The sequence below is a fragment of the Scardinius erythrophthalmus genome (genome assembly GCF_964197995.2).
Source record: "Scardinius erythrophthalmus genome assembly, chromosome: 16".
Lineage (NCBI taxonomy): Eukaryota > Metazoa > Chordata > Actinopteri > Cypriniformes > Leuciscidae > Scardinius > Scardinius erythrophthalmus.
This window is the reverse complement of record NC_138236.1, coordinates 26,950,089-26,977,269: the sequence shown is the minus strand read 5'-3', so window position 1 is coordinate 26,977,269 and position 27,181 is coordinate 26,950,089. Positions and strand designations below refer to the sequence as shown.

Below are 27,181 nucleotides of genomic sequence, written 5' to 3'. Positions count from 1 at the left end.
TCAACGGGACTGAATAGCAATGTTGTACAGTGTTGTAGGGTTGGTGAAGCTTCTTAGACTAAATCGCTTCATGACTTTGCCTGTTTGTTTTGACAGATCTTCCGACCCCAGGTGGTGACTGAGGCCTTTCTTATCAAATTTGGGAAACTGCTGGTGAGTGTCTAAGTTTAGTGATAATTATTAAAATCTCTTAAAATGTTTTTTTTTTTTTTTTTTTTTTTTTTTTCTGAAGTTGTTTGCTATACAGTAGACAGACACACTACTGTTCAAAAGTTTGGAGTCTGTATGATTTGCTTTTTGTTTTACTATTTTTGAAAGAAGTCTCTTATGCTTTATCAAAAATACAGAAAAAGTCAAATTGTGACATTGATGACAAAGCAGCCATTTGTATTATTATCAATGTTGAAAACAGCTATTCTGCTTAATGTTCTTTGTAATGTATATTATACATGTTTTCAGGATTCTGCTTTTATATTCAATAGAAATTGTTTACAAATTTGTAAATGTCTTTACTGTGACTTTTTAGTTAACTTTTCAATTTAATGTGTCCTTGCTGAATAAAAGCTTTCATTTATTTCTTACTGGCCCCAAGCTTTTGAATTGCAGTGTAATGTTACTGTATATTGTTTCCAAATATTTTTTAATTTTGAACAAATTGTGAAAAATAAGTGTTTGTTTAAATTCAGTTTTGTTTACATGTTTCAATTAATTACATTAGACATATTGGCCATCCTGATTTACACATTTAATGTCTGTATTCCCACTGGCCATTTAAAAATCCAAATACACTAATTATCATTTTTCATATCCAAAATATTATATTACCACGTTATGATATCTGTGAAAATTAAGTAAATAAATATTAAAATTATATTAGAATGTGTCATTTTAATATCTCTTTTCTCTTTCATTGTGGAAAGAATCACATAACCTCCATTGACTCTAATGAGACGAGTTTGGGAAGTGCTATAGGTAAGTTTTTATTTTTTGCAATTTTAGTGATCTAAGATTTTTCAAGACTTTCTCTCTTTCTCTGCTGTTTACTTCAAACCTGTCTTGTATGAACTACATTCTCTAATGTAATTTAGCTCCAATTTACCAGACATGCTGTATGTCAGGAGATCAAATGTAGGAAAAGGATTGAAGTCTTCCAGTGTATTTTTTTTTCTCTCCAGCCATTCAAATGAATTGTTTACAAGTACTGTTGTTTTATGACTACTTTTATGCTTTCTATGATCATTTCTTCAACAAATTAACAGGTCAAGCAGCATCTGAGGAGCTGATCAGAAACACTCTATCTGCAGTGGAGGCCATTTCCCAGCATCCCGTTCTTCTCGGCCTCTATCACTGCACTGTGAGTATATGCACCACTCTTTGATGTTCTGCAATTTTGTGTTTTTCCCAATTATTTATAAATTATTTAAGCACATACTTCACAACCCTGTTTGCCTCCTCTCAAGAGTGTGTGCATTGAAAGGTGTTGATGAAAATGTTCCAACAAAGTTAGTATCTAAACTCTCCATTTTGCCCCATGCAGTCTGTAAAACTTTCCATTTTTAAGGACAGGCTCACAAAAACTATATAGCAAGCTGTGTATGAGAGCAGCTAGGGCCACATTCACGTCTAACTTGAGATCTCACATCCTCACGCCTAATGGAGCTACAACTGAGATCACGGCTCCCCTCTGCCCAGCACTATTATTCTCACAAACCTCTCGGCAACAGGAAATCACTCAGGAGTGAAGGGAGTTTGTATTTCTCGGTGTGTGAGGCTTTTGTAATGAGTATTGACGTGCGTTCTGTAGGACTGACGCATCAGGAAGCTTTGAGAGGACACAGGTTCTCTGATACTCTATAATAGGAGAAGGCATCTTAATTACAGTTTGCCAGGAGTCATTAGATCACATTCTCCACTCTCAACACACACACACACACACACACACACACACACACACACTCTCCATATAGTATGTGAATGACCATAGCTTATTAAAACTTATATTCTTGAGGGTATAGACAAGAAAGGCTGTGCATTCAAAAATGCTGTCTCGCTTGGCAGCTAAGTTCAGTTTGACCTCCAAAAATGCTCTATAGCGTTGTTTCGCAAGAGTCGTGGAGTGTGTAGTCAAAAAGAAACGCGCACAACAGGGGTGCCCAATCCTGCTCCTGCCGATCGACTGTCCTGCACAGTTCATCTCCAACCCTGATCAAACACACCTGAAGCAACCAATTAAGGTCTTCAGGATCACTTGAAATTAAAGGCAGGTGTGTTTGATTAGGGTTGGAGATGAACTGTGCAGGAGCAGGATTGGGCACCCCTGGCGTACAAAGACGTAATCGTTTTTTATGTTTATTTTTTCTGATGCAAGACTTTTATTTTAAAAGATGTATGTGAAAGATGTTGACTCTTCTGTCAGACGCAGTTTAAGTCTGAGAAAAACGTGATTCAGTATCTGCTGTCAGGCTATATGTCAGTGTCATTATTCTACTGTTATTTTTGTAACTAAATAAAAAGTCTCACACCTCAGAAAAAGGAAGTTTCCTGTCCTGTCAAATACTGTGCTTGTGGCACACACTCTTCAATTGCACTTGGAAAATTTTGAGCCGTGTGCTGTATATCACTTAATATTAGGGGTGTAACGATACCCTCATGTCACGATTTGATACATATCACGATACTGAACTCACGATTCGATAGTATTGCGATACTCCAAGACATATGATAAATGTTCTGCTGATTAAAATGGTAAATTTGGTGTTACATTGGGTGTGTAAATGAATAGGCTTGGACTTGGTGCTGGAAACCCAATGCACAGGACAATAGAGACACCAGAATAAAAATATTCATGATTCTGAAGCTGAAAATACAGAATTATTTAGACGAATAAGCTTGCACTCTGTCACTGATTAGATATATTTAAAATAATGTAGGCCACATTTTACTGGTGACATCAGACATTTGGTATTATCAGGACCCACAAATATTCCCCCATTGCATTATTATACATTATATTCAACATTATATATAGTAGTTTAATGTAACCATTTTTGAGAAATACATTTTCTTGTTTCAAATTCCTAAAAAATTGGGTAGTGTCTTTACGACCATGGGAAAATATGGTCCCATGTCCAAACCAGTTGAGAAACACTGCTCTATAGGTAGGCAGCTCAATGCGTTGGATTCTAACTTTTGAACACCCATTAGATAGCCAACAATGAACTAGTCTATGTAATTCATACATACAGTTACATCTTCTATGATGAACATTTTTAACTCCTGAGTTCAATTTCAAATGAAGGGGGGTGATTCAACTATCATACATAATGAAGAAAAAAGCTTCATTAAAGCAATTTCATTCTTTCAAATAAAACCTCAAGTAGAATAAGAGACAAACATTTCCAGTTGTCTTTGAGGTTAATGTTCTTGCAAGAAAAGGTCAGCAGTCATACAGTCACACAGAGTGGCTGCAGAGTGTGACAGTGAAGGGAGGGCATCCTTTCTCCTTTATAGTTTTGACTCCCAGAATGTTATCTTTCTAGGCCAATGATGATATTCTCAATCTTTACCATTCCAATACAATTCCATATTAGAATAAGGTTTGTGTGTGCTCTTTTAATGTCATATGATGGTCACACACATCTTAAAGATAACATTTCTTCCACAGTGCAAACCTGCTTATTAATATTCAAAAATATGCAAAATCAAAGTCATGTGGTCAAAATCAAATATCTTTTTTTGTTTTGTTACATCATGACATTTTCATTACATTTCAACTTTTCTTTTTTTTTAACCATAAGAAACCAACATGAATACAAAGAGTGTATTACTAAGGACTCAGTATGTGTTTTTTTTATTTTTTTTTTTATTTTTTTTTTATAAAGTTTTTCCTTTTTTTTAATCAAGGACACTTTTATTCGTCATTGACCCATATAATGACTGTCTAGGTGGACAACTCACTAAGTTTGATTCTAATGTTCAAACATACCTCAACTAAGCTCAAGAAAGAATTACCATTATACTGACATTCACGACAATCCTCTCATAAGGAGCGGGCAAGAGATCAAAGATGTGCCGTGGGTTTAGTGTAGCACCTGTACAATGTGTGCAGCTCGGTGAAAAAACTGTTACAATAGAGAAAGAAAAAGAAAAATACATAGATAACCTTTACAATATGCTTCTTTGGTGTTCTTTTCACTTGCAGTCACCGAGAGGAAAATCCTTTGTTTGAGAGATGCCCACAGCCATCCACATTAAGACACCTGTGTGTAACATTTGCTGCCGTGCGGCTGATTGTAGTTGGTAATAATTGTAAAACCTGATTCTAATTTTCAAAAGAGCTGGCGTAAGGCCTTTTGTTGGAACACACTTTCTATGATCAAAGGGCAGAGCTGACATCACATTTCCATGCAAATTGGAGCTGTTCAGAGCACTCTCTCTGTCTTCCGCTTCCAGCTGTTTCACTTTCACTCACACCATGCAAGTGTGTGTGTGTGTGTGTGTGTGTGGTCTGGTGAGACTAAGAGCATATAGGTGAGATTTCTCACTTTTAGAATAATGCACTTCTCTCTTTGTTTCCCTAAGGTTGTGGATTTGATTGTACCGCCACTGGCGTCTCTGGCCTTCAGTAAAAACGGTGAGAACACACTTCAAAGGCAAATAAGCAAAGACAATTATACACTACAAGTCACACCTACTCATTCTTTTTTATTACTTGTCTACATTTTAGAATAATAGAAAAGCCATCAAAACTATGAAATAACACATTTGGAAGTATGACAAATGGTTGTCTCTTGGGCCCTGTGGACTTACGCTCTTGTAGAATTCATTTTCACACTCTCACTAGTTTGTCATTTGTCAAATAAAAATGTCCAACAGTTGATATACATTTATATTAGGAGAATTCTGTATTATTATTATTATTATGTAAGAAAATTCTGTGAAGTAGAAATTGCGTTGATGGAAAGTACATTTTGAACATTATTGGAATAAAATGACCGACTCCTTTATCTTACTATATATCACGTCAAGTATACTCATATTTCATGCATGTTCTTCATTGATGGTGGAAATTGGAAATATTGAAAAATGTTCGCACAGTAAGCATTCAAATGAAAGGTTTATGATTGTTTCACTGTTTGGCCCTGTTTACACTTGGTATTAAGATGCATTTTGGTCAATCGAATCACAAGTGGATGACACTAAATACATGACACATAATAGTAACATAACAGTGGAAAAAGCAGTAGTGACCAAAAATGTTGTCTGTTTTTCCTTTCTTCTTCTCAAATGTATTTATTTATATGGGTAAAGAAATGTATTGATAGGCAGTAGGCTCACACATGTAAGCCTTTAATGCTAAAGGTTTTTAAGATCATGAACATAACTTTTCCATTGAATATGAGCTATGAATATGTTGATTTATAATTGTGCATATGAGTAAGTATTACATGTAACCCTTTTGCTGTGTGTGTGTGTGTGTGTGTGTGTGTGTGTGTGTGTGTGTGTGTGTGTGTGTGTGTGTGTGTCCCAGTGGAATGGCGTATTGTGAGTTTGCGTGTGCTGTCAGAGATCACGCTGCTGCTGCTGCTGAGCCAAGACGAGGTGGAGGAGAGAGAGAGAGATGGAGGGAGAGAACGAGAGGGAGAGTGGGAAGGTGAAGGCATCTCCTCCAACACTCGCTTGCTAACGCTCATCTCTGAGGCCCTGCTGCCACAGTAAGACTCACCACTCGCTTACCTATATTCTGCTCTCTCTGTTTACTCCTCCGTCCTCTCTATTTATTGAAACTAAGATTGTGTCATAACCATTATTATTTTGCTGGATATGACAATATTATGCTAAATTATTTGAAAAAATTAACAGCGATATTGCAAGACAGTGATATTACAACAACAAAAAAATAATACAATTGTTAAATTGTCATAACATGCATTATCAAATATTTAACATGCACATTATTTAATCAGCAACAGTATACTCTTACTGTCACTAATACTAATGACATAAATACAAAATGATTACTACTGAGTTTTAATAAGTAGATTTAAATAATTGTACTATTTTAGGGGTATGCACTTTTTAATATTTTGAATGAATGCAATCACTGACAATATTCTGAACAGTAAAAAAATGGAAAAACAATATTGCAATAATATATACTATAATTGTTAAATTGTCCAAAAATGAACTAATTTAAAATGTGAAGTATGTACGATTTTTTTATGTTAAAATGCATTCTCTTTACCCAGTTTTTGTTCATTGACTACTATTAGTATGCAATTTATGGGTTTATAAATACCATCAATACCATCATCATGTACTTGACAAAGACAAATGTAACAGTTGTGTCCAGTGTAGACACACACTTGCGTTCGCTCTAGACAGAATGTCAGCCTTCTCAATTGCTTACTCATGTCATGACACATAGCAACACAGTTAACCAATACATTAACTGTCACTAATACTAATGAACACATTAACTGTCACTAATACTAATGAAATAAATACATTGATCATTGGTGAGTTGCAGAACAACACAAGAAAATACAGAAAATAACAGATTTTTTTTTTTTTTTTTTTTTTTTTTAAAGCCATAATTTCAGTCCTGAAATCCTAATGGGTCTGGTTCAATTCTCAGAGAATGCATGAAGAACGTATAAAAATGCATGTGTTGAAAGCAGTGATTATCTTTGTAGCATCTTTAAAAGGGCTGCAAAATATATATAATTTTAACATCGATATTACAATGTCAAGTATAGATATCGTAGTTGATACTGTGATATGTATGGTCCAAGCACCACGGTTCGAAACGCGTGTGATTCTCGGAATAATTGCAAAGTTTCACCATCATAGAGTTTATCATTTGCATGTGTTTTAGGTCCTGTCAGTTTAAACATTGAAGTGATTTTAAACCATTTGAGCTCAAAAAGACACGAAAGAGAACTCAATTCGGAACTCCCGCACTGTTTTCTGTGCACACACACACACAGATCAGCACAGAAACCACGTAAACACTGAATTCCGTTCTCTTTCTCATCTATTTTTGTTTGAACGGACACATACTGTGCACAAAATTGTCAAAATGTCAGTTTTGGCGAGTATTCTCGTAAACACAGTTGCTAATGGCTTACGTGAACATAAACAATTGACAAAAAACATAAACAAAAAACTTTTGTATTTATTTATGATTGTAATTTGTTTAGTATATTCTATACTGATTCACTCCCCTACAAAATCACCCTAATCATTCTAGAATGTATAATTCTTTCTAAATAGCGCTATTCATCTGGTGAAACTGTTTTCATATTGCAATAGTATATCGCAGAAAAACAAAATATCGCAATGTCAGTTGTTTTTTACGGTGGCCGAGAGAGCTCAACACGCTGCAACTGAAGAAAACACACACACACATGCAAATTAAGAAAACGTCTTCATCAGTTTCACAACACGTGTGCCCCAAATACTCGCAACAAACCAAATACAGAAACTCGCTGCAAAGTTCACAACACAACCAAATACAGAAACACTCTGCGAATAACACAGACCACAACAGAAATGTTTCCAGGAAACCCCAATAAGTGACAAACCTGGCTGGGACATGCTTGCAGCTCAGAGTCTACTTTTTTTAATTTTATTTATTTCTTTTAACTTTTTGCAAAACATACAGAGATTACATGTTTATGACATACAACTTTGTATACAATATACAAAATGTATTAACAATATGTTTAATGTTATCAGAACACAGTGCGTTTCTGTTTTTGGTTGTGTTTTGAGTATTTGGAGCACACGTGTGTTTTGAAACTGATGAAGAGGTTTTTTTAATTTGTGGGTGTTTTTTTTCTATTGTGTTTTCTTCAGTTGCAGCATGTTGAGCTCTCTTTCAGCCACCATCGTTTTTTTTTTTTTTTTTTCAATATCATCTAAGCCCTAATCTTTAAATGACTTTTGTTATGAATTAACTTGTGTCCAATTGTACACACATTGCATGGCTTGTTTAATGCAGATCTCTCTCCAGGTATGTGACTCTTCTCCTGGAGCCAGATCCTGTACCAGTGTATGCTCTTAAACTGCTGGTGTCCCTCACCGAGCACAGCTCAACCGTCAGCAGGTAACCAACGGCACAGAAAACATTCTACACACTCTGGTGGATTATTTATTTATTTAGTGAACACATTTTAGGAGGGCCTTAATTTGACAGTTTGCACGGGTACACCAAATCCCCTTCCTATCTGTATAACCCTCAAGATGAGCCCCCACACAATTCTATTGCATATTAGCCATCGCACTGTTCCATTTTTTTCTCTAGTGAGCAATGGTCTACGATCTGGTTTACTGTAAATCCAGTTCTCTGACTACAAGACAACAGCTTGTCCTTTAATTAATAATAACTAATAATGTATTCTTACAGAACAGTATACAAAGAATATTTACAGGAGAAGTTTTGGACAAAAACACTCCTAATAGTCCCAGAGATACCAGGCAGAAAATTGTCCTGAGGCTTTTCTTTCCTGTGTGTTGCTGAACTCAACCTTATTAGATTATTGATCCTTCAAAAGTAGGTCACGTTGAGAAGAACTAAACTTCAGAGATGCCACATATAGTTTCTAACTGCATCCACAGACGCAGCTTTGTGCTGCAAAGCCAAAAAAAGCTCAAATAATAAAGTTTTTTAACTCTAAAAGCTTTTAGAGCTGTATAATTGTATTATTCTATAAATTTACCAAGTATTTATAAATCTATAATGAGATTATTTGTGAAAATACTCTAAAGGCTCTAAATCTGTCAGCACAACTCTTGTGGATCTTAGCTTTGTTTGGACTAGTAGCTCACATGCTGACACCCACACAAAATTTCATCTCTTTTGTCTTTTTAATTGTTTTCCCTGTTCTTACCACCTCTCTCTGTGGGCTTTTACGAGTGTCTGGGTGCACAGGTGATGGTGTGTGTGTGTGTGTGTGTGTGTGTGTACATTTCTTATCTCATCCTCATCCCCCCGCTGTTTCTCTAATGGCTCCTGCTGGCCTCCTGCACATTGTCTTTCTTGGTGCTGATAGAGCTGCAGCCACACAGTTGAACTATTCAAATTGATGTCACCTATCGGAAAATGCTCGTCTGTTGCAGAGCCAACCCCCCCACCCCACCCCCTGTCTGCGAAGAGCTATTTCCACTCACAATAGTGAAATTAAATTGCGTTGCCTGCGCTTGATAAAGTCCTAAAAACGCAGACCTTCTCTTGATGGGTTCCAGCCGAAATGAGATTGCAAATGAGGGACATTAGCTGGTTCTGTGCCAGCACTGGTGTTCTTTTATTATCGGTTGTGATAGTAGTTCAAACTTTCCAATTATCGAGAACCTTTGGCCACTCTTGGGTTTAATAGAGACTAAAGAAAATATATGTGCTCTTAAGAGAGTTGTGCTGAACGGCTTCTCAAAAGTGTTAATTTTATCTGTACTAAGAATTTATGTCTAGTACATTAGCCATTGCTTAGACAGGGGATAATGAACTAGTTTCTAACCAGTATGTTTAGTTAAAACTCTGAATGGGCTTTGGATCATTGGCTTTTGGCTTTGGTCTGATTGACTAAAACTAAATTGAGTATTTAGTCCTTGCTAGGAGTGAGGGAGCGTGTGATTGGCTGTGACAAACTGATCAGGCCACTGAAACTTCATAGAATCTGTTTTATTTATTTAATTTTACTTTGACAGAAAGAGCCTTTTCTGCTCTTTATATTATCGATAGTGGAGAGCTGACAATAAACAATAGGGAAGAGTGGAAGAATGAATGCATGTGAATTACCTGGCAGGCCACACTTCCTACCTAGTCAAAAGGTTTAATGTGAATGGAATTGATTTGTAGGTATCCCACAGTCACAAATGCGTTCGAACAACCACAAAAGACTGCACCTACTTTCCGCCTAGTGACTTGCGTATACATTATTGCAAGCGCGCTAGCCAAACAGAATATAAACTTTGTCGCCTGAAGACCCAAGTTTGGTTTGAGAACGAAAAACGGACCAAGCGCAATTAATGTTCTCTCACCATTCCTGATTTCTAATATGTACTCAAAGCATCCGGCGTGGTCTTGCGGCTGTCAGAGCAGAAACTAAAGCTGATGCTCTCCGTAAGTTTTTCCGTCGTCTCAGTGCTCGTTCATGTGTAAATTGCACAAGCTTATTTTGTCTATTAGATCGTAAGATCTGAAAAAGCCCATACATTTACCCACCCATAGACCCTCCCCTCGAAGTAATCAGGACAGAATGGGTTGAAAGTAGACAAAAGAGACAGATTAAAACATCAGGAGTAGACAGGCCACAGTTGCTCAATGAGATTTTGTGTGCAAAATCCAGTAATTTCAATAAGAATCCATCCAAATCAGGAATTACACATTTTGGCCGAAACATTTCCAGATGCAGATTTCGCTTTGTGTTAATTTTTTCACTCAAATTCAGCACGTCGACCAACAGAATGCTGCTTGGTTTGAAAGTGACTCGCAATAGTGAAATTGAAGAGGTGCTGAAAGCAGACCAGCTCTTGATTGGTTCCAGTTGAATGCATTTGTACATACTAGTGCAAAGTGCCTGTGCAAAATCAGTTTTTGTGTGCGTTTTTAGTAATTGTTGGTTCGGTGTGTTTGAGTGCTCATTGTTACAATTGCATAGCATAAGTTCAGAGACATTTTTATTTGTGCATGGTAGAAATCAATAAATATGGAAAATTGAACTACACGATTGAGGGAGCAGGCTACACAGTGAACTCCAAGAAAACGCTACGCTTGAGCAAACAGCTTGTGTATAGGCCACTACAAATAATGGCTGTGAAAGAGACTGTGAACGCATTGCATAGGATATGTTTAGTTGGTGAATAGCATAGGCTACTATTGCACAGTAGCGATAACGTTAAGCACACCAGAATAAAATATAATATTCAGAAATAAACAGTGTAGCTGACTTACAGATTTAGTTAACATCCACAAATGAATAAGCGTGACGATTCAGGGAGCAGGCTACACAGTGAACTCCGAAAAAAACGCTACGCTTGAGCAAACAGATTGTGAATGGGCTACTACAAATGATGGCCATGAATAAAATATAATATTCAGAAGTAAACAGTGTAGCTGACTAAAGGCCCTTTCACACTGGATGCGTAACGAAAAAGCGAATAGTTCGTGTGCGAATAGTTCGCGTCAAAACCCATCACATGAGCCGCGTAAACACGGTCTCTATCTCTATCTTTGACGATTAGCTTTCTATCCCAAATGTAGTTTAGCCTGCTAGCCTACACAGCACAGGACTATACAACAACTAAAACTATCACACAACGTACTCACAGTTGTGATAACCGAGTTGGTTGGCAATGCTACGCTAAACAATTATTGTCCTTGTAGTATATGATTGGCTGAAGTCTTTTCTGTCGCCGCAAAAGGAAAAAAAAATCGACATCGAAACGGAAAAAAAAAAGTCGTTTTTTCGCCGCAGCACATTCGCGTTCAGTGTGAAAGCACTCATTTCACAAACAGCTGATCAGAAAAATAAAACCATAGCGCGAATTATTCGTGCGTAAAAATCGCGTCCAGTGTGAAAGGGCCTTTAATGTGTAGCTGACAGAGTGTTAATGTCAGAATGTTTATTTTTAAACCACAACCCTCTAAGTGCTCATTTTACAGATATATTTAACAATATCTTTTGCAATTCTAATCCAAACAACGTCAAACTTGGCACTGCACTTACTCGTGCCCGTAGCAAGACACCTGTCAAGTTTGAAATCCATCGGACTAACGGTTCGAGAGATATGTGAATAACACTTTTGTTGCCAGCTATTTTGACAATAATGGCTGTAGAGTTATTTTCAGAGGACAGTAACTATATACTGCTATACAAGCAGCACTTTGACTACTCTAAAATATGTCCAAGTTTAATTTCTATAGTATTGTCCCTTGAGAAGATATACTAAAATGTTTGCTGAATTGTGAAGGGTGTACTCACTTTCATGAGATACTTTGTGAAGTTACCAATAACATACGACAGATACAAGGACAATTTAAAGTTAATATTAATTAAATACAGGTTAAATGTAAAGGTAATTTTATTATTTATTATTATTATTATTATTATTATTATTATTATTATTATTATGTATGTCCTGGTGTAGATGAGATGATGTCTTTCTACACCAATGGTAGTGTCTTTGTTGCTGCTGTGAAGGATGACACCCTCTGCTAGCGGTATATTGGACAGGACGTGCGGTGTGTGGGAGCTGTCTGTGTCCATGGTGCTCAGGCATGTGGAAGTGTCACGATTTGTTTGTATGTGTGACTGGCTATTATTCTCTCAGCACTGTTTATGTGGGCAGCTCTGGACTGAAAGGATGTGTGGGCATAGCAGTTGCTCTGGCTACAAACGCTGGCCCCTGACAACATTGTACATCCACTGAACGGACGAGACAGAGATGGACGGATGGATGGTTGCTGTGTTTGGAATCTATGTAATGGATCTATTTGTTAGTACACTAGAACAACAGAAATCTCAGAGGTCTACCAGGGAGAAATCACACCCTATGACGGCTCTGATAGTGTCTTGGCCCCAGAGGGCCGATGGTGCCAGTAAATGTCGGGTGCCGTTCCAAAAGAGTGCGGGGGGAGTGAGGACCGTATAGCAGAAGCTCTCCTCACTGACTGATTGGAGATCTGATGCAAAGGTTGCCTGCAAGCGTAAAGATTATGTGCATACGTTCTCTTATTAAATGCTTTAGTGTCTTTGGCTGACATTTACCTGTGTAAATGCCAATCTCGGCACTACCTTTTTCCGTGAAAATGCTGCTTTGCACCGTTAAAATCACTCTTAGATACAAACGAAAAGTTGAGGCATTCATTATTTTCTGAGTTAAGACCTAGCGGCCTCGTTTTAGAGACAGGGAAAGACAAGATGTAGGATTGAGATTTGAGATGCCTGTAATGGCTGGACTGAACCTTATCTCTGCTGATGGGATGTTGATTTTGTCACAAATTTGTCAACATCACCAATTACATCAGCTTCATTGTTAGTGTGGATGATATCTGTCCTGAATTGACAGACCAGGCTGGCTGGTTAACTCTCTACAGTCCAGAGCATATGAGTGATATTCCGCTCTATGCCAGTGCGCTCCACTCAATCGCTCACAGCCCACGCTTACGCTCACCGGTAAAATGAAGTCGCTCAAATCCCGCTCCGACATTGAAGGGGTCCTGTTATGCTTTTCCACTTTTTTAACTTTAGTTAGTATGTAATGTTGCTGTTTGAGCGTAAAAAAGATCTGCAAGGTTACAAAGCTCAAAGTCCACTCCAAAGAGAGATATTTTATTTAACTTTTCAATATCCTTTTTAAGAACTACAACGAATGGTTCATTTGGATTGCAACGTGATTCTTCCAAATCTTATGAAGTCACAATGTTCCTCATTTAAATAATCTGTGTCCATGGAATAAGCAAAAAAGGTGTGAAGCCTGGTTGAGCTGCATTAGAGAAGACAGTGTTGTGGCTATATCAAAGAGACACTGTGTTTTTCCACAGCGTTTCCAAAACTCCTTTGTTTGACCTTCCTAAGGCTGACAAACTTTTAGAGTGGTTAAAATTATTTTAAACACTGTTCCTGAACATTTTAACACCAACGTTTATCTCTGCGCTGCACATTTTATGGAGAACAGCTTGTTTTCTGTTGCTTTGTAAGCTCTTGTAAGACGGTTCACCGCTCCTTAGGAAAATTAACCATGGTTTTGTGATCGATAATTGTTTGTATTCCCTTAGTTTTCCATAAAAGATCATGATTAAATGGCGGATAACATTGTATCTATAATGTATAAGAAAATACCAAAAAACATACCACTCTAAAACGTCCTGTGAAATCCGTGCTTGCAAAGTCTCTGCATGAAGTCCATTCTGCATGATCCTCTTGTTCGTTAACATTGTCAGGGTCTGAATCGGGCTCGAATTGGTTTGAAACTGACTATCATTATTCATATTTAAATTTTTTTAATATGTGTCATGTAATGGACCCAGATAGATGCTTTTTTTATGAAATTCCTATTTTTTCTCAAAAGTGATTCCAAACTAGGGATGTCAACGATTAATCGACAATCGATTAATTGTCGATAATACATTTAATCGATAGAACTTATCGATCATCGATTAAGCAGGTCTTCATGCGGGTTCGCGGCGTGCTGCTCAACCGCGAAACATGTAAAGCGAGCGCGCCGGAGTTATGTTTGGGACCATTTTACACCTTCATCATCATGTAAGTTTGCGTGTGCATTCGCAGCCTTTTGTTTTGTTCAAATGTAAGTTGTAATACTGTTTATTTTGTGTATGCCTATCTATATCTGATTTATCTCATATTGGATGCATTTGGTAAAGAACTCTGTAGTAAAGCGTCAGCTTCAGCGCGCGCAGCTCAAACGGCAGTGCACGACTAATAATGACTATTGGGACTGTAATATTACATAACATTATAAAGAGAACAACATTGTAATAAAAAATTGTGAATTATTTGGGTTTAGTTGCCATGTCGCGTTGCTTCAGGAAGAGCGCGTCCACAAAAGGAGTAGTTCTGAATGAATGGCACGTAACTTAGTTCAAGTTCACTTGTGCATGAATTTGCGTCATTTTGTGCAGATATAATTTGTAATATTGTTTATTTTAAATATATCTGATTAATCTCATATAGGATGCGTTTCTTTTAGATAAATAACGTGCTAGCAAAGTGCTCCAGTTTAACGGTTGCAGATTCATTCAGCGCGTGCAGTTGTTCCAGGAAGAACACGTCCACAACAGTCACATTCTAGCGCATATGAGGCGGCGCTGGTGACGCGTTGTATTAGTAGTTATATTTGATTATTAAATAATTAATTTAATTATCAATCACATCGAAACATTTTACAATCCTACTAGCCCTTTTATTTAAAACCATTCTAATCGATTTGGTGAGGAACATTAGCATTTGCAGACCCTGTCATGCTGTTGGCCATATGCCACTGCAGTTGACGCATATCGCAGTATTAAGGCTAACGATTAATCGATTAATTGATCGTTAATTTAAACGACGATCGATCATGGGAATTTGTGAAAATTGACATCCCTATTCCAAACCTTTATTTTATTTTTTATTTTATTTTATTTTTTTATTTATTTTTTGCTAGCTTCAAATAACTTTATGTATAGAGTATATTGTTTTACTCTTGTCTCATACTTTTAATCTTATTCTACAAAAATACATCATGCAAATATAAATTATCCCATGTGTGGAACTGTGACATAATTTCCTTTATGCCAAACATTTTTAGTTTTAAATGAACTTGTTTAACTTGGAGGCAAAGGTGTAAATAGAAAAGTATACTTGAGATGAAATGAGAGGTGACAAAACTAAATATAATTCAAGGTAAATATCACACCTGTACCAAATATTTTTAGTGTGCTTCATCTCTGATAAAGATGTGATTTTGTCAAATAATTAAAAAAAAAATACTGTCAATATAATTTATTAGTGTTTAAATAATACATAAAATGCAAACTATGAAATTGGCAAGTCATTTAATTTTGACATTTTATTACAAAAATGTTCAGAATGTCAGTTCTTTCACTGTCATAACACAAAATCCTGACAAACACAACATATTCTTTGAGATGTTGTTAAAATGCCATTTTGGTGAGATCTTTCATGACTTTTATAAAATTAAAGATAAAACTGACCTTGTCTGCTATATGGGAATGTGTTTAATTATCACAATGCCCTTAAAATTGTCCAAAAAATTGCTTTATTTTCTTTAAGCAAAATATGACTTATCATTCCTTCAGATTTTGGGGTGATGGATGACCCAAACATTGCATGACATTCATCCGTAACCTGACACACAGTCCATCTCTTATGTGGGTCACGATCACTTTATCCAGGTACAGGTTTTGCAGTGATAAACTGTGCCTCTGGATACCTAGGATAGGACTGTGTAAGTGGACCAATAACCTGGTTGGTCTGAAAGCTGTGTAAGTGAAAAGCTCAGTATTTTTTCACCCACTCTGTTGACCTCATTTACCTCTGCAAACGTCTGTCATTCAGAAAGATGGATGAGTGATCCTAGTCACTGGGCTGCTTGCCTATTAAAGACCTAATGGAGCACATACCGGGCACAAATAAGCCTTCGCTGAGAAAAGGCCACAATTCCTCTCCCTTTCTCTGGTGTGTCATGATAAAATGGCCCTATTCATTATGCCTGCTTACTCCGTTGTACCCAGAGTGTGTGTGTGTGTGTGTGTGTGTGTGTGTGTGTGTGTGTGTGTGTGTGTGTGTGTGTGTGTGTGTGTGTGTGTGTGTGTGTGTGTGTGTGTGTGTGTGTGTGTTTTGAATTGGCTTTTGTGTTTTGTTGGTAATTGTAGGGGTAATGATGTTTGTTGGGAAGTAGAGCGCAGACAGATGAGAGATCATTGACTGTTCTGAATAAACATACTGGAGAAAGGGAACGACGGTGAACACTTGACTTTAGTGATTGCTCGATGTGCATCACTGTTCTGTCAATGGACTCCATGTACCGTGAGTGACGGTGAATGAATTGATTGTTTGCTGCAGGTAATCTATTCTTGGTATGTTGAATAGTTTCTTTGGTGCATATTAACTGTGTCTGAGCTGTGGCCTAGTGGTTTATGCAAATTGTTGGACACGTTGAGCTGGAGTTCTTGTGGAAGATGCAAATTCTAGTTCAGCTTTTCTGTTTTTACAGTATACGAGCGGTATTCAAATGGCAGACCGTGGTCCGGTTCTGGACCCCGGCTTGTTTCCATTTGGAGCGTATGAATAATTGCGCCATTTTACCGTTTCTACAGATAAAAAGTGAGCAGCATTTCACATCACAACCGCTCAGGGCCATTTACGGTAATGATCTTTCGTCACTACATCCTTTAATATTTTTAATCTAAAGCCAAATGTGCTTCATTCAAGCCTTTTCCACTACATTCACACTGATGATGCAGTTACAGGGAGAGTTCACCTAAAAATTTAAATTGACATTACTTGTCCTCAAGTTGTTTCAAATCTGTATGAGATTCTTTTTTCTGTGGAACACAAAATAAGTTATTTTAAAGATTGAGAGTAGGAAAAAACAAACTCTTTTGTGTTCAACAGAAGAAAGAAACTCATACAGAGGATGAGTAAATGATGACAGAATGTTTCATTGTTGGGTGAACTATCCCTTTAACAACAGTAGCAGAAACACGATGAGCAGCAAAATAGACACTTTTTGCTAAAATGGTTTTGCTATACCAGGTTTGTAACAAGGTAACGTGCGGCACCTTTTCACTTTTTTATTATTATTATTTTTTTTTATACAGTTTGGATTATTAATCAGCATATTAAGAGCATTTCATAATAAACAATGTAATACTTTGGAAAAAAATATTTCGAGATGGCAAGGGAAAAACCCCAAAAAAACGTATTATTAAAATTGCTAGTTATTTTCTAGTTTTGTTTTGTGCTCATGATGAGAGTATTTATTATTAGATCATAGACGTTGTTTGTTTTTAGTAGTTTATTACTTTGAACAAAACATAAAAATGGTCCATACTTTTCTTTAAAAGTAAACCCTGCACCCCTAGTATGTTTTCTCAGTCCCAAGGCCTTTGTGTCTAAATGTAAAAAAAATGTAGCCTGATAAAACATCTTAGCATACCTTTTTGTATTCATATCCAGTTGGGAGAGAAAAAAAAAAGTTTTTAACGGTACTACAGCTGCTCCGATTGGAAACGGATATATGTATAGTTGTCCAGACCTCCAGTGGGAAGGAAATATAGCGACCGGACCTCTTGGATTCTTTTACTGAATATCCCTGCTATATATTATATTTGCAAGAATAGCAAAAAGGCCTAAATGTTTTCCACAGAATACATTATAAGTGTAGTTTAGCTTGTCCTAAATTCCTGTTGTAACAGGATATATAAAATATAAAATCAAATATTTTATATATCCTGTTACAACAGGAATTTAGGACAAAATATATCCAGGCTTGTCAGCAGCAACAACCATTATGTCATAACTCATGTACAGAGAAGCAGATATTTAATGTTATTGTCAATAATTATATTATAATGATATGATATGATATGATATAATATCATTTATTTTAATATCATATATTTGAAATTTATTTTATTGATTTTTAAAAAAAAAAGGAATTAATACTTATATTCATCGAGGAAATATTTAATTGATCAAAAATTGCTGTTCTCTTGAACTTTCTAATTATCAAGGAATCCTGGAGAAAAATGGATTCCACAAAAACATTTAGCAGCACAACTGTTTTCAACTGTAATAATAATAATAAATGTTATACTTAAGCACCAAATCATAATGATTTTTGAAGGTCTTTGACCCTGAAGATGGCTGCTGAAAATTCAGCTTTTCCATTAAAAGAATGTTACATTTTAAGATGTATAAAAATAGAAAACAGTTATGTAAATTGTGATAATATTTCACAATATTGTATTTTTGAACAAATAAATAGAGCTTTGGTGAGCATAATCCTGACCTGAAACATTTAAACAGCAATGTATATGGACTCAACGCTAACAGACACTAACTAAAAAGCTACAAAACTAGTTTCATTGGGTCTCTGACTAACTAGTAGTACTCTGTCTGATGAACAAAATTACATTGCATTTTTTTTTTACCCAACTCCATCAAAATACACAATTATTTTGGCACAGTAAAGCCTCTTCTGACCCTAAAAATCCCTAAATCCCAGGTTTTGAGCTGTGCTAACTTCTAGTAGACTTTCAGGCACAAAGAAGATATTTCTCTCTCTACCTTCGGCTTTGGTTCATATACCAAGAATTCAGCAAGTTAGGGGGAGATTTACTCATATAGACCTCTGCATTCACCTTATCTCAGGTTTCCTGGGCAGCTCTCTTTCTCACTGAAAGAAACCATATCCTCCGTAGAGGACACTCTCAGGGGAGATTGGTCAAAAATGTCCTATATCTCTGCATTGACTGGGGAGGAGGGCACCGTAGGTATTTCAAATGTGGCCCTTCTACTAATTTCATTTTATCTGTCTGTCCTTTATCTCAGGTTATTGTGGCGTTCTGCTCTATGCACCTTTTGCATACTGTAATTGGCTGTGAATCAAAGACCTTAATCAATAAGAAAGCATGGCGAGTCATTTTCAATAAAGGCTTCCATTACTCCTGTGAGCCTGGCTGTCTGGAGCATTATCTTGCTGTGTTTCAAAACCTTGTGAGCTGCCTACCTAGACGGCATTTTCGGGCATCATTATGTGCGTTTGTACTTTCCATTCAGACCAAGTGGACTGTTTACCAAGACGTATTTGAAAGTTCAAGTCAAACGATACGAATCTAGTGAGTAGCCAACATAGTCAGCAGTTTTGGACATCATAATTACATACGATAGTGTCAGCAATTTTTTGCATCATATGGACATTTTATTAAAATGATTTAAACCTTGTGAACTGCCTACCTAGTCAGCAATTTTAGACATCATATAAGCACATTTGAATATTTGACTCAAGCTAAATGAGCGCCCTATCTAGATGGCATTTTAGCAACCATACACGTTCAAACATTTGATTCAAATGAGTTCATTACCTAGACAGCATTTTTGGCTATATAGTCATGTTTGAACAATCAATTTAAACAATTTGATTTGAGCATCATATAGTTCAAGCCTTCCTTGAGAGCCTTTTTAGACATCGTAGACACATCATACAATCGATTCAAATGAATTGAACATATGAAGCTGCCTACCTGTACAGCTACTTTTGACAGTCATAGTGACATTTGAATGTTAATTTTAAAAACTGAGCTGTCTACATATGCACATTTTTGGGCACCATAGACGCATTTGTGTATAGAATCAAATAGTCTGAACTTAGTGGAGCTTCCTTCTTGATAGCATTTTTTTAGCATAATAGTCTTCTTCTATGCATTTGATTCAATCCTAGTGAACTTTCTACCTAAAAGCATTAGTGGACATTGGACAGATTCAAACATTTAGTTCAAATTATTCAATTTTGAATGTTCAATTCAAACAGTTCAAGCTTATTGAGCTGCCTACAGTGTAAAAATGTAAAAACGCTACAGTAAAATCTGGTTAACTGTAAGTTACCTTACCATATATGGTGAAAAACTCGAAATGCTTTAACATTGCATTGTGTAATTCTACTGTAAAATACTGTCAGATTTACGTTTTTCCACATGTAAGACTATTATACTGTATGATTTATGGTGAAAAACATTAGTACACTCCCTGTGGCACATTACTGTATATTTTATGTTAATCATTTTTGTTATTTGTACATTAGGGTGTTTTGTTTCCCATTTTCTGTTTTCCAGTTCATGTTTATTGCAGTATTTTAGTGTACCCTGGTGGTATTTTTACCATCAACATTGACCATGTTTTATGAACAGTCCATTTACGATGAACTCTGATTCATCATGTGGCTTTCTATTTTCCCACCTGTATTGTTATGGTGATTAGCAGTACATTTTAAAGTAAAAAGCCAGTAAGAATCTAGGTAGGAAGCTCATAGGTTTTGATATATAGCCCCTCTATTTCTCACTCTCAATATATTATTGTGTTTCCATCTGACTCTCTTCCTCCATCACTCTTTCATCTTTTCAGCGGCATACTTTCTCTCTCTTTTTCACTCGTCACTGGATTAGTCAAAGGTCATTTTCCCAGCTGACTGATCTTGGCACGACAGAGCGTTCACACCTCAGTGGTCCTGTTCAGTGCCAAAACCAAAACGTGTGCACAAGTGTCACACTAATGAAGATGGAACGTGGGCCTAGTGCCATGAAGTAAATGTGTGTGCCGCAAGCTAAATGTGTGTATACTTATGTATGTGTGTGTGTGTGTGTGTGTGTGTTTTCCCCCAACAGGCTTGTTAGAGAGAGCCGTCTCCTGCCTGCTATCTTTCAAGTCATAGAGGTAAGTGCGCTTCAGAGCTTTCTGGTTTCCTCTGTTTGCTTGATTCGTTTATTGCTTTGGGTTTTCTGCTCTGACTTCGGGAAGCAATGAAATTACCAGAAAATCAAAAGCTTTATGTAAATCTGAAAACACTATATTGGAGAAATTGGCCATGTTGCAGAAATGCATCAAAGTATTTTAGAAAGAAATAGTGGTAGTACTTGACCTGTCCTAGACGAACCTGTGCTATATTGGTCATTTAAAGGCATAGTTCGTTTAAATAATGAACTTCTGTCATTATTTACTGATTCCCAGTTCATTCCAATTCCATTCAGTGTTATAGTTTTCTTTATTTGTATTTATTTATTTATTTATTTATTGTTGTTGTTGTTTTTTTATTTTTGTGGAACACAAAAAATTTGGAATAATCTTCTTTTCCTTTTCCTGTGGAAGCTAGTTTCTGTCACAGACTTGTTATCTCACGATTGCTAGTTTGTCTCACAATTCAGACTTACAATAACTGGCAATATCTTGCAATTTTGACTTCATTTCTTGCAATTCAGAGTTTATAACTCGCAATTCTGACATTTTTTCCCTCCTTTTTGAGATATAAGCTTGCAATTGTGTCAAAGTCCAATTGCAAAATATAAACTCGCGGTTGCAAAAAATCTCTCACAATTCTGACTTTTTTCTCGCAATTCTGTTTATGTCTCAAATTTCTGACTTTATTGCTTGTAATTCCAAGTTTATAACTCGCAATTCTGACTTTTTTTTCTACGATTTGTTGGATAAAAAGTCGCAGATACCTTTTTTTTTTCTATTCCGTGGAGGAAATAAGCTCCAAAAAAAAAAAACTAAATAAACGGTGTACATATTTCTTATCTGTGTGTGCTGTAATCCAAGTCCTCTGAAAAGAAAGAGAATTAAATTGTTGTTCACTGAAAATCTTCACTGCATCCCCTTCATTGAAGCTCTCTTTTCTTCATATTTGAACTGGCATCATGACACGTTAAGTTATAACATGCGTAAAAAAAAAAGATGTTTTGCAGTCAGTGGTGTGAAACCAGAAATGGCATTTAAGAATCTGAATGCTAATGAGATTACAGGGCTTCAATGGAGGGGGAAATTATCGGAAAATCACAAAATGAATGACTACGAGTTCCACTTAAAAATAAAACAAATTAAATTATTATATGTTTATTAATTCCAAAATAAAAATGTTAATAAATCACCTTTTAAATGACGTGTCGTTTTAGAATCTGAACGCTAATGAGATTACAGAGCTTTGATGGAGAGAGGAAAATGATCGGAAAATTTTTACTTTATTTCTTTCTGTCACAAAATATACAACAAGGAGTTCCATTTAAAAATAAAACAAAGGAATCAATTATTACTGTATTCATTTCAAATAAAAAATGTTGATAAATTAATATTATATTTTCAAATTGAGAAATAAATAGACATGTCTGAAACTAATTAACTTAATTACAATTGTAATTAATTACAAATGAAATGAAATGTAACAATGCAAATTCAAATGAAGGAATTACTACTATTCAAAGTATGGGGTCGATTAGATGTTTTATTGTATTTGAAAGAAGACTCTTATGCTCACCCAGACTGTATTTTTTTTTGTTTTGTTTTTTTTTATAAATAAAAATACAGTAAAAACAGTAATATTTATTACAAATTTAAATAACGATTTTTTTTATTTTAATGCTTATTTTAAATTACATTTAAGATACATTTCAAAATGTTATTTATCCCTGTGATGGCCAAGATGAATTTTCAGCAATTTAGTCCTTTAACCTCTAGGGCCCTATTTTAACGATCTAAGCGTTTGGTCTAAAGCGCAGGGCGCAAGTACACTCAGAGAATGTCCGAATCCACTTTTGCAAGTTTAACGACGGGGAAAATGGTTTGCGCGCCCGGTATATGGTCTAAAAGGATTGTCCCTATTCTCTTAATGAGTAATGAGTGTTTTTTTGGGGGGCGTAACGTGAAGAAATAAACCAATCAGAGTCACATCTCCCATTCCCTTTAAAAGCCAGTTGTGCCATGATGGATTCGCTATTTACATGACAGAATTTGCAAGCGGAAAAACTGAACGCTTCTCCAGAGAGTAAACGAATCAGCTCATGTTCGAGGTTAAAGCACGGACAGACCATCTACAAGACAAGCCGGATTCCACCATATCTTTATGTACGCAATATTAATTTTTTACATTGTAATCCTTTTATTTTTTATATTTAGCATGTTTGTGTGCTGCTGCACGAGTGTGTGTAATAAGAAGTGTACGCGCGTTGTGGACCCGCCTATAGGCACATTACTGACGCATCAATTCTCCTGAACACACCTTGTTTTCAGACCAGCACACCCATGGGCGAACAAATGGGCGCGAATGCATTTGCTATTTAAACAGTGTGGCGCAGGACGTGAAAATGATAACTGCGTGGGGCTGAAAAACTAGCAAAAAACACTTGCATCCTGCTTGGCGCTGCAGTGTGGCGGGTGTATGATAGGGCCCCTAGTCTTCAGCTTCACATGAACCTTAATAAATCATTCTAATATGCTGATTTGCTGCTCAAAAAACATTTCTTCTTATCGATGTTGAAAACAGTCGCTTTATATTTTTGAGATTTTTTTTTTTTTCATTATTCTAAACAGTTGTTTGTTTTTATCAGTTTTTGAACAGTTGAATGCATCCTTGCAGAATACATTTCTTATGTTCTTAAAAACAGTATTAATGGCATAGCATAACTTGGTAAAGTATTTATAGGCATTTATATAAAGGCAAATTAGCAATATAAATGTGTGCATCTGTGTAACAGTCAGACCTTTCCCTCTGAGCATGTTCCCATCCCAGTATCTATTAAGTTATTATGTAAATGAGCCAGTAGGGGTCTGACCTATCAGAGTGCAATGTGTAATTGGGTTGCAGAGTTAATGGAGTGTGGATGTGAGGCCTTTTCAACAGCAGGTTACATTCTCATTAGAGTGGACCCTACATCGACTGTTAACAGTCAACACCACCCCCACCCCTCGAAAACATAAAAACACACACACATAATTATTTCAAGAAGGCCACAGTGAACTGCAGTCTAACATATCATCGCTGTCGGGCAGAAACCTCACATCTCTAAAACCGCTACTTTTCAGGAAATGGAAAATAAACACTAAATAATTAAACACTGTGTTGTCAAAGGTGATATTGTGGTTTCATTTGGTCAGACACTTGCGTGAGTCATTATATTATTAAAATTTTACCCAAATCAAGCTCAAATTGAGGTTTTTGTCCACACTGTAAACCTGATTAAGTTGGCAAAACTTTAAAAATTACACTAGTCACCATGATAGTAACCCCAGTTATGAGGTTTTACTGACAGTTTGCGGATCCAATGGAGTTCTGAGGTTTAGTCACTAGCTCTTTTTAATACTTTCCATTGGTAAATATTTGCAAAAAGCCACAGACAGACGTAAAGGGTGACCAATAGTAATGATTTATAAAAAAAAAAAAAAAAAATTATGGAGACATCAACAATATCTGAAGAGCTTGGCAAAAAAAGCTCTTTTTTTTTTTTACTTTCTGATAAATGGTCATTGTTGAGCTGCCCAGCAGCAATTCAGAGCCAGCAGATTTTCAAGAAGTATCTGATGATTGAGCCTTTGACGTTCCCATTACCTGAAGTGAAAAATTGCCATCGCATTAAAAGACCTGTTCAAGGTTAATGTTAGCCATAATTGCAGAGTGTTTCATGCACTGTAATTTCATTTTCCAAAGGATATACATTTCCATCAGCCAAACCAACCAAATAAAAATCAAGTATTAAATCTAAGTATACATTTTTTTGTCCATTTTAATGCAAAAAAATGATGGTAACATTTTAAAATAAGGTCCCATTAGTTAACTTAGTGCGTTAATTTACAATGAGCAATACATTTGTTACAATGTTTATTAATTTTTGTTAACGTTAGTTAATGAACAATAGTAAAGATTAAGAAATGCTTTCGATTTATTTTTCAGTTGTAGTTCATGTTGACTTATGTAGTGTTAACTAATGTGAACAAATGGAACTTTATTGAAAAGTGTTACCAATATAAACACAATGTCAACAAGTAATCTTGAAGTCAGCAATGCATTAATACAACTGAGAATATTATATCTGAAAGTCAAAATCAGTGGCAGTTACTTCCTCACCATGCAATGAGCTGACTGCACACACCTGTTGTCTTCATTTACCCGATTTCCCTCACTTATGCACTGACCTGTGGTCTGTAATCACATTTGCTGCTGATTTTAACACTGTGCCAGTAAGGTGGGCTCATCTCAGACCTGTAACATCCATCTGTGTTTGTCTTTTTTCTTTTCTTTTTTCGCAGATAACGCTTGTTTTGGAAATTCTCCAGCAGTATAGCACAGCAGTTAAGCTCCACTTTATTTGGTCAGTTGCTGTTGTCTGGCTGGAGATTAAATCAATCAGCGGTTTTGGTTTTCAAAGTGTGCTCATTTTCATATTGATAAATTCATTCAACTTTAGCTCTGCCTCAGTAGATAATTCCTGAACTATTTGGTAAGGACACACCGATAAAATATTCTGGCCAGTATCGATTACAAAGTAATTAGTCGTGCTTACTAAGTCATACTTGGATTTGTTTTTCTCTCAACATTTTCTTTTCTAAGCATTCTGTCTTGTGTTCTTGCTTCTATTTTGCCTGAGGGGGCAATTAAAATAGATTAAATGTTTCGTAGATTTCATTTGAATGAGTAATATCTAGAGATAGATAATGATTCATATCTAGATATCATGATAATCATTGGTTTGTCCTATTATGCTTTTTTGAATATTACCTTTCATGCAGTGTGTAATATAGCTGCTTGTGAATGTTAAAGGTCTGCAAAGTTTTAAAGATCAAAGTGCATGGCAAATAACATTATTGTCTCCTAAAAGAGATAATTGATTCTGAACTGCTGAAACGCGTCATTAGTAATTCCAGTCTCACTTCCTGTTACATACCTACGTAAAAATGTTAAAATTTGCATAATTGCAGCCTATAGTCTTCATTGGCTGCTCACAAACAATGTCTACTTTGCCCTGCCCTCAAATACTGTAGTTGTAGCTGAGGCCTGGAAGAGTTTGGTTTATGTTGTCGATATGTTAAGAAGACGCTGTTTTCTACGCTACTTAAGCAAATTCACTTTGCATCAACTTCAAAAGGATGAGGACTCGCACTAGAATTGATACGAAAAAAAAAAAAAAAAAACTACTGTGAGTATCACTATGTAACAAGCAATGAGGAAGCCTCCAGAGCTAAAATTCAGATATGGTAATGGTCGTTTCGTTTCCGACATGTGCTGTAAGAGGTAGACCAATCATAACAGAGTCTGCCATCGGACCAGTCAGAGTAGAGTTGTCTCGAGGAAAGGAGGGGTTTAGAGAGACTGTGAGAAATTAGTTTATGTGCTGTGTATATTATGAGTTGTTGTTGTTTTTTAGCTTTGATACATGTAAATCTATTGTAGGAAACCAAAATGAGGATACTTTAAAATAGCATAATAAGGGCACTTTTTCTCTGTTTAGAAAATATCTCTCAAAAAATGAGAGAGGATGTTATGGAATGAACAACTCTTGGGATAAATGAGATGTAGACTATTACACTTAAGCAGTTCCATTTGAAAGGCCATGATTTATTATGACCGCCGCTAGCGTAGCTAGCGAAAGCGGTCATATAGGGATTGTCAAAGTTTTTTTTTTTTTTTTTTCGTCATCTACTGAATTTTTCGTCAACGATACCAGGAACAGCGAAACACCGGGGAACATGAAATTTGGTGGGCATGTAGCCCCACTAGACTTTTACGGAAAAATTTCGTTTGGTCCCCGGGGGCCACTCCCCCCCCAACCCCCCCGAACCCAAAAAATGCAGTTTTTCCTACCGAGGATGAAGAAATTTTTATGGTATGTTGCTCTTAAGGGCCCACATCAACCTAGCCCATAATCACTCATTTGTGATTTGCGCCCCGCCCATAAAAAATGAAAATGCAATATTATTCTGCTTTAATCGCCCCTATCTTCAGTTGAGATGTTCAGAACTGCACCATATTTCATGTGTATGATTAACTTGACATCCCCTGGGGGTATCCTCTGCTAAGTTTCGTAGAATTTCATCCATGGGGGGTATAAAATAAATTAATTTATGTGCACATTTAGTGACTGTACACTCATCGGCCTGTAGATGGTGGTGTT

At 36.2% G+C, this 27,181-nt stretch overlaps 1 protein-coding gene across 1 annotated transcript in view; it reads left to right on the top strand.

Annotated features, from left to right (window-relative positions):
* Window positions 1-27,181, top strand: part of ulk4 (unc-51 like kinase 4) — a gene marked incomplete at its 5' end in the record, with an annotated part of 224,362 nt that overhangs the window by 98,609 nt on the left and 98,572 nt on the right. Inside the window, 7 exons of the mRNA XM_081389791.1 lie at window positions 97-153; window positions 921-972; window positions 1,260-1,354; window positions 4,582-4,633; window positions 5,531-5,714; window positions 8,018-8,110; window positions 20,912-20,960. Of these exons, the coding sequence (XP_081245917.1) occupies window positions 97-153; window positions 921-972; window positions 1,260-1,354; window positions 4,582-4,633; window positions 5,531-5,714; window positions 8,018-8,110; window positions 20,912-20,960 (582 nt within the window). The remainder of the gene's footprint in view (window positions 1-96; window positions 154-920; window positions 973-1,259; window positions 1,355-4,581; window positions 4,634-5,530; window positions 5,715-8,017; window positions 8,111-20,911; window positions 20,961-27,181) is intronic.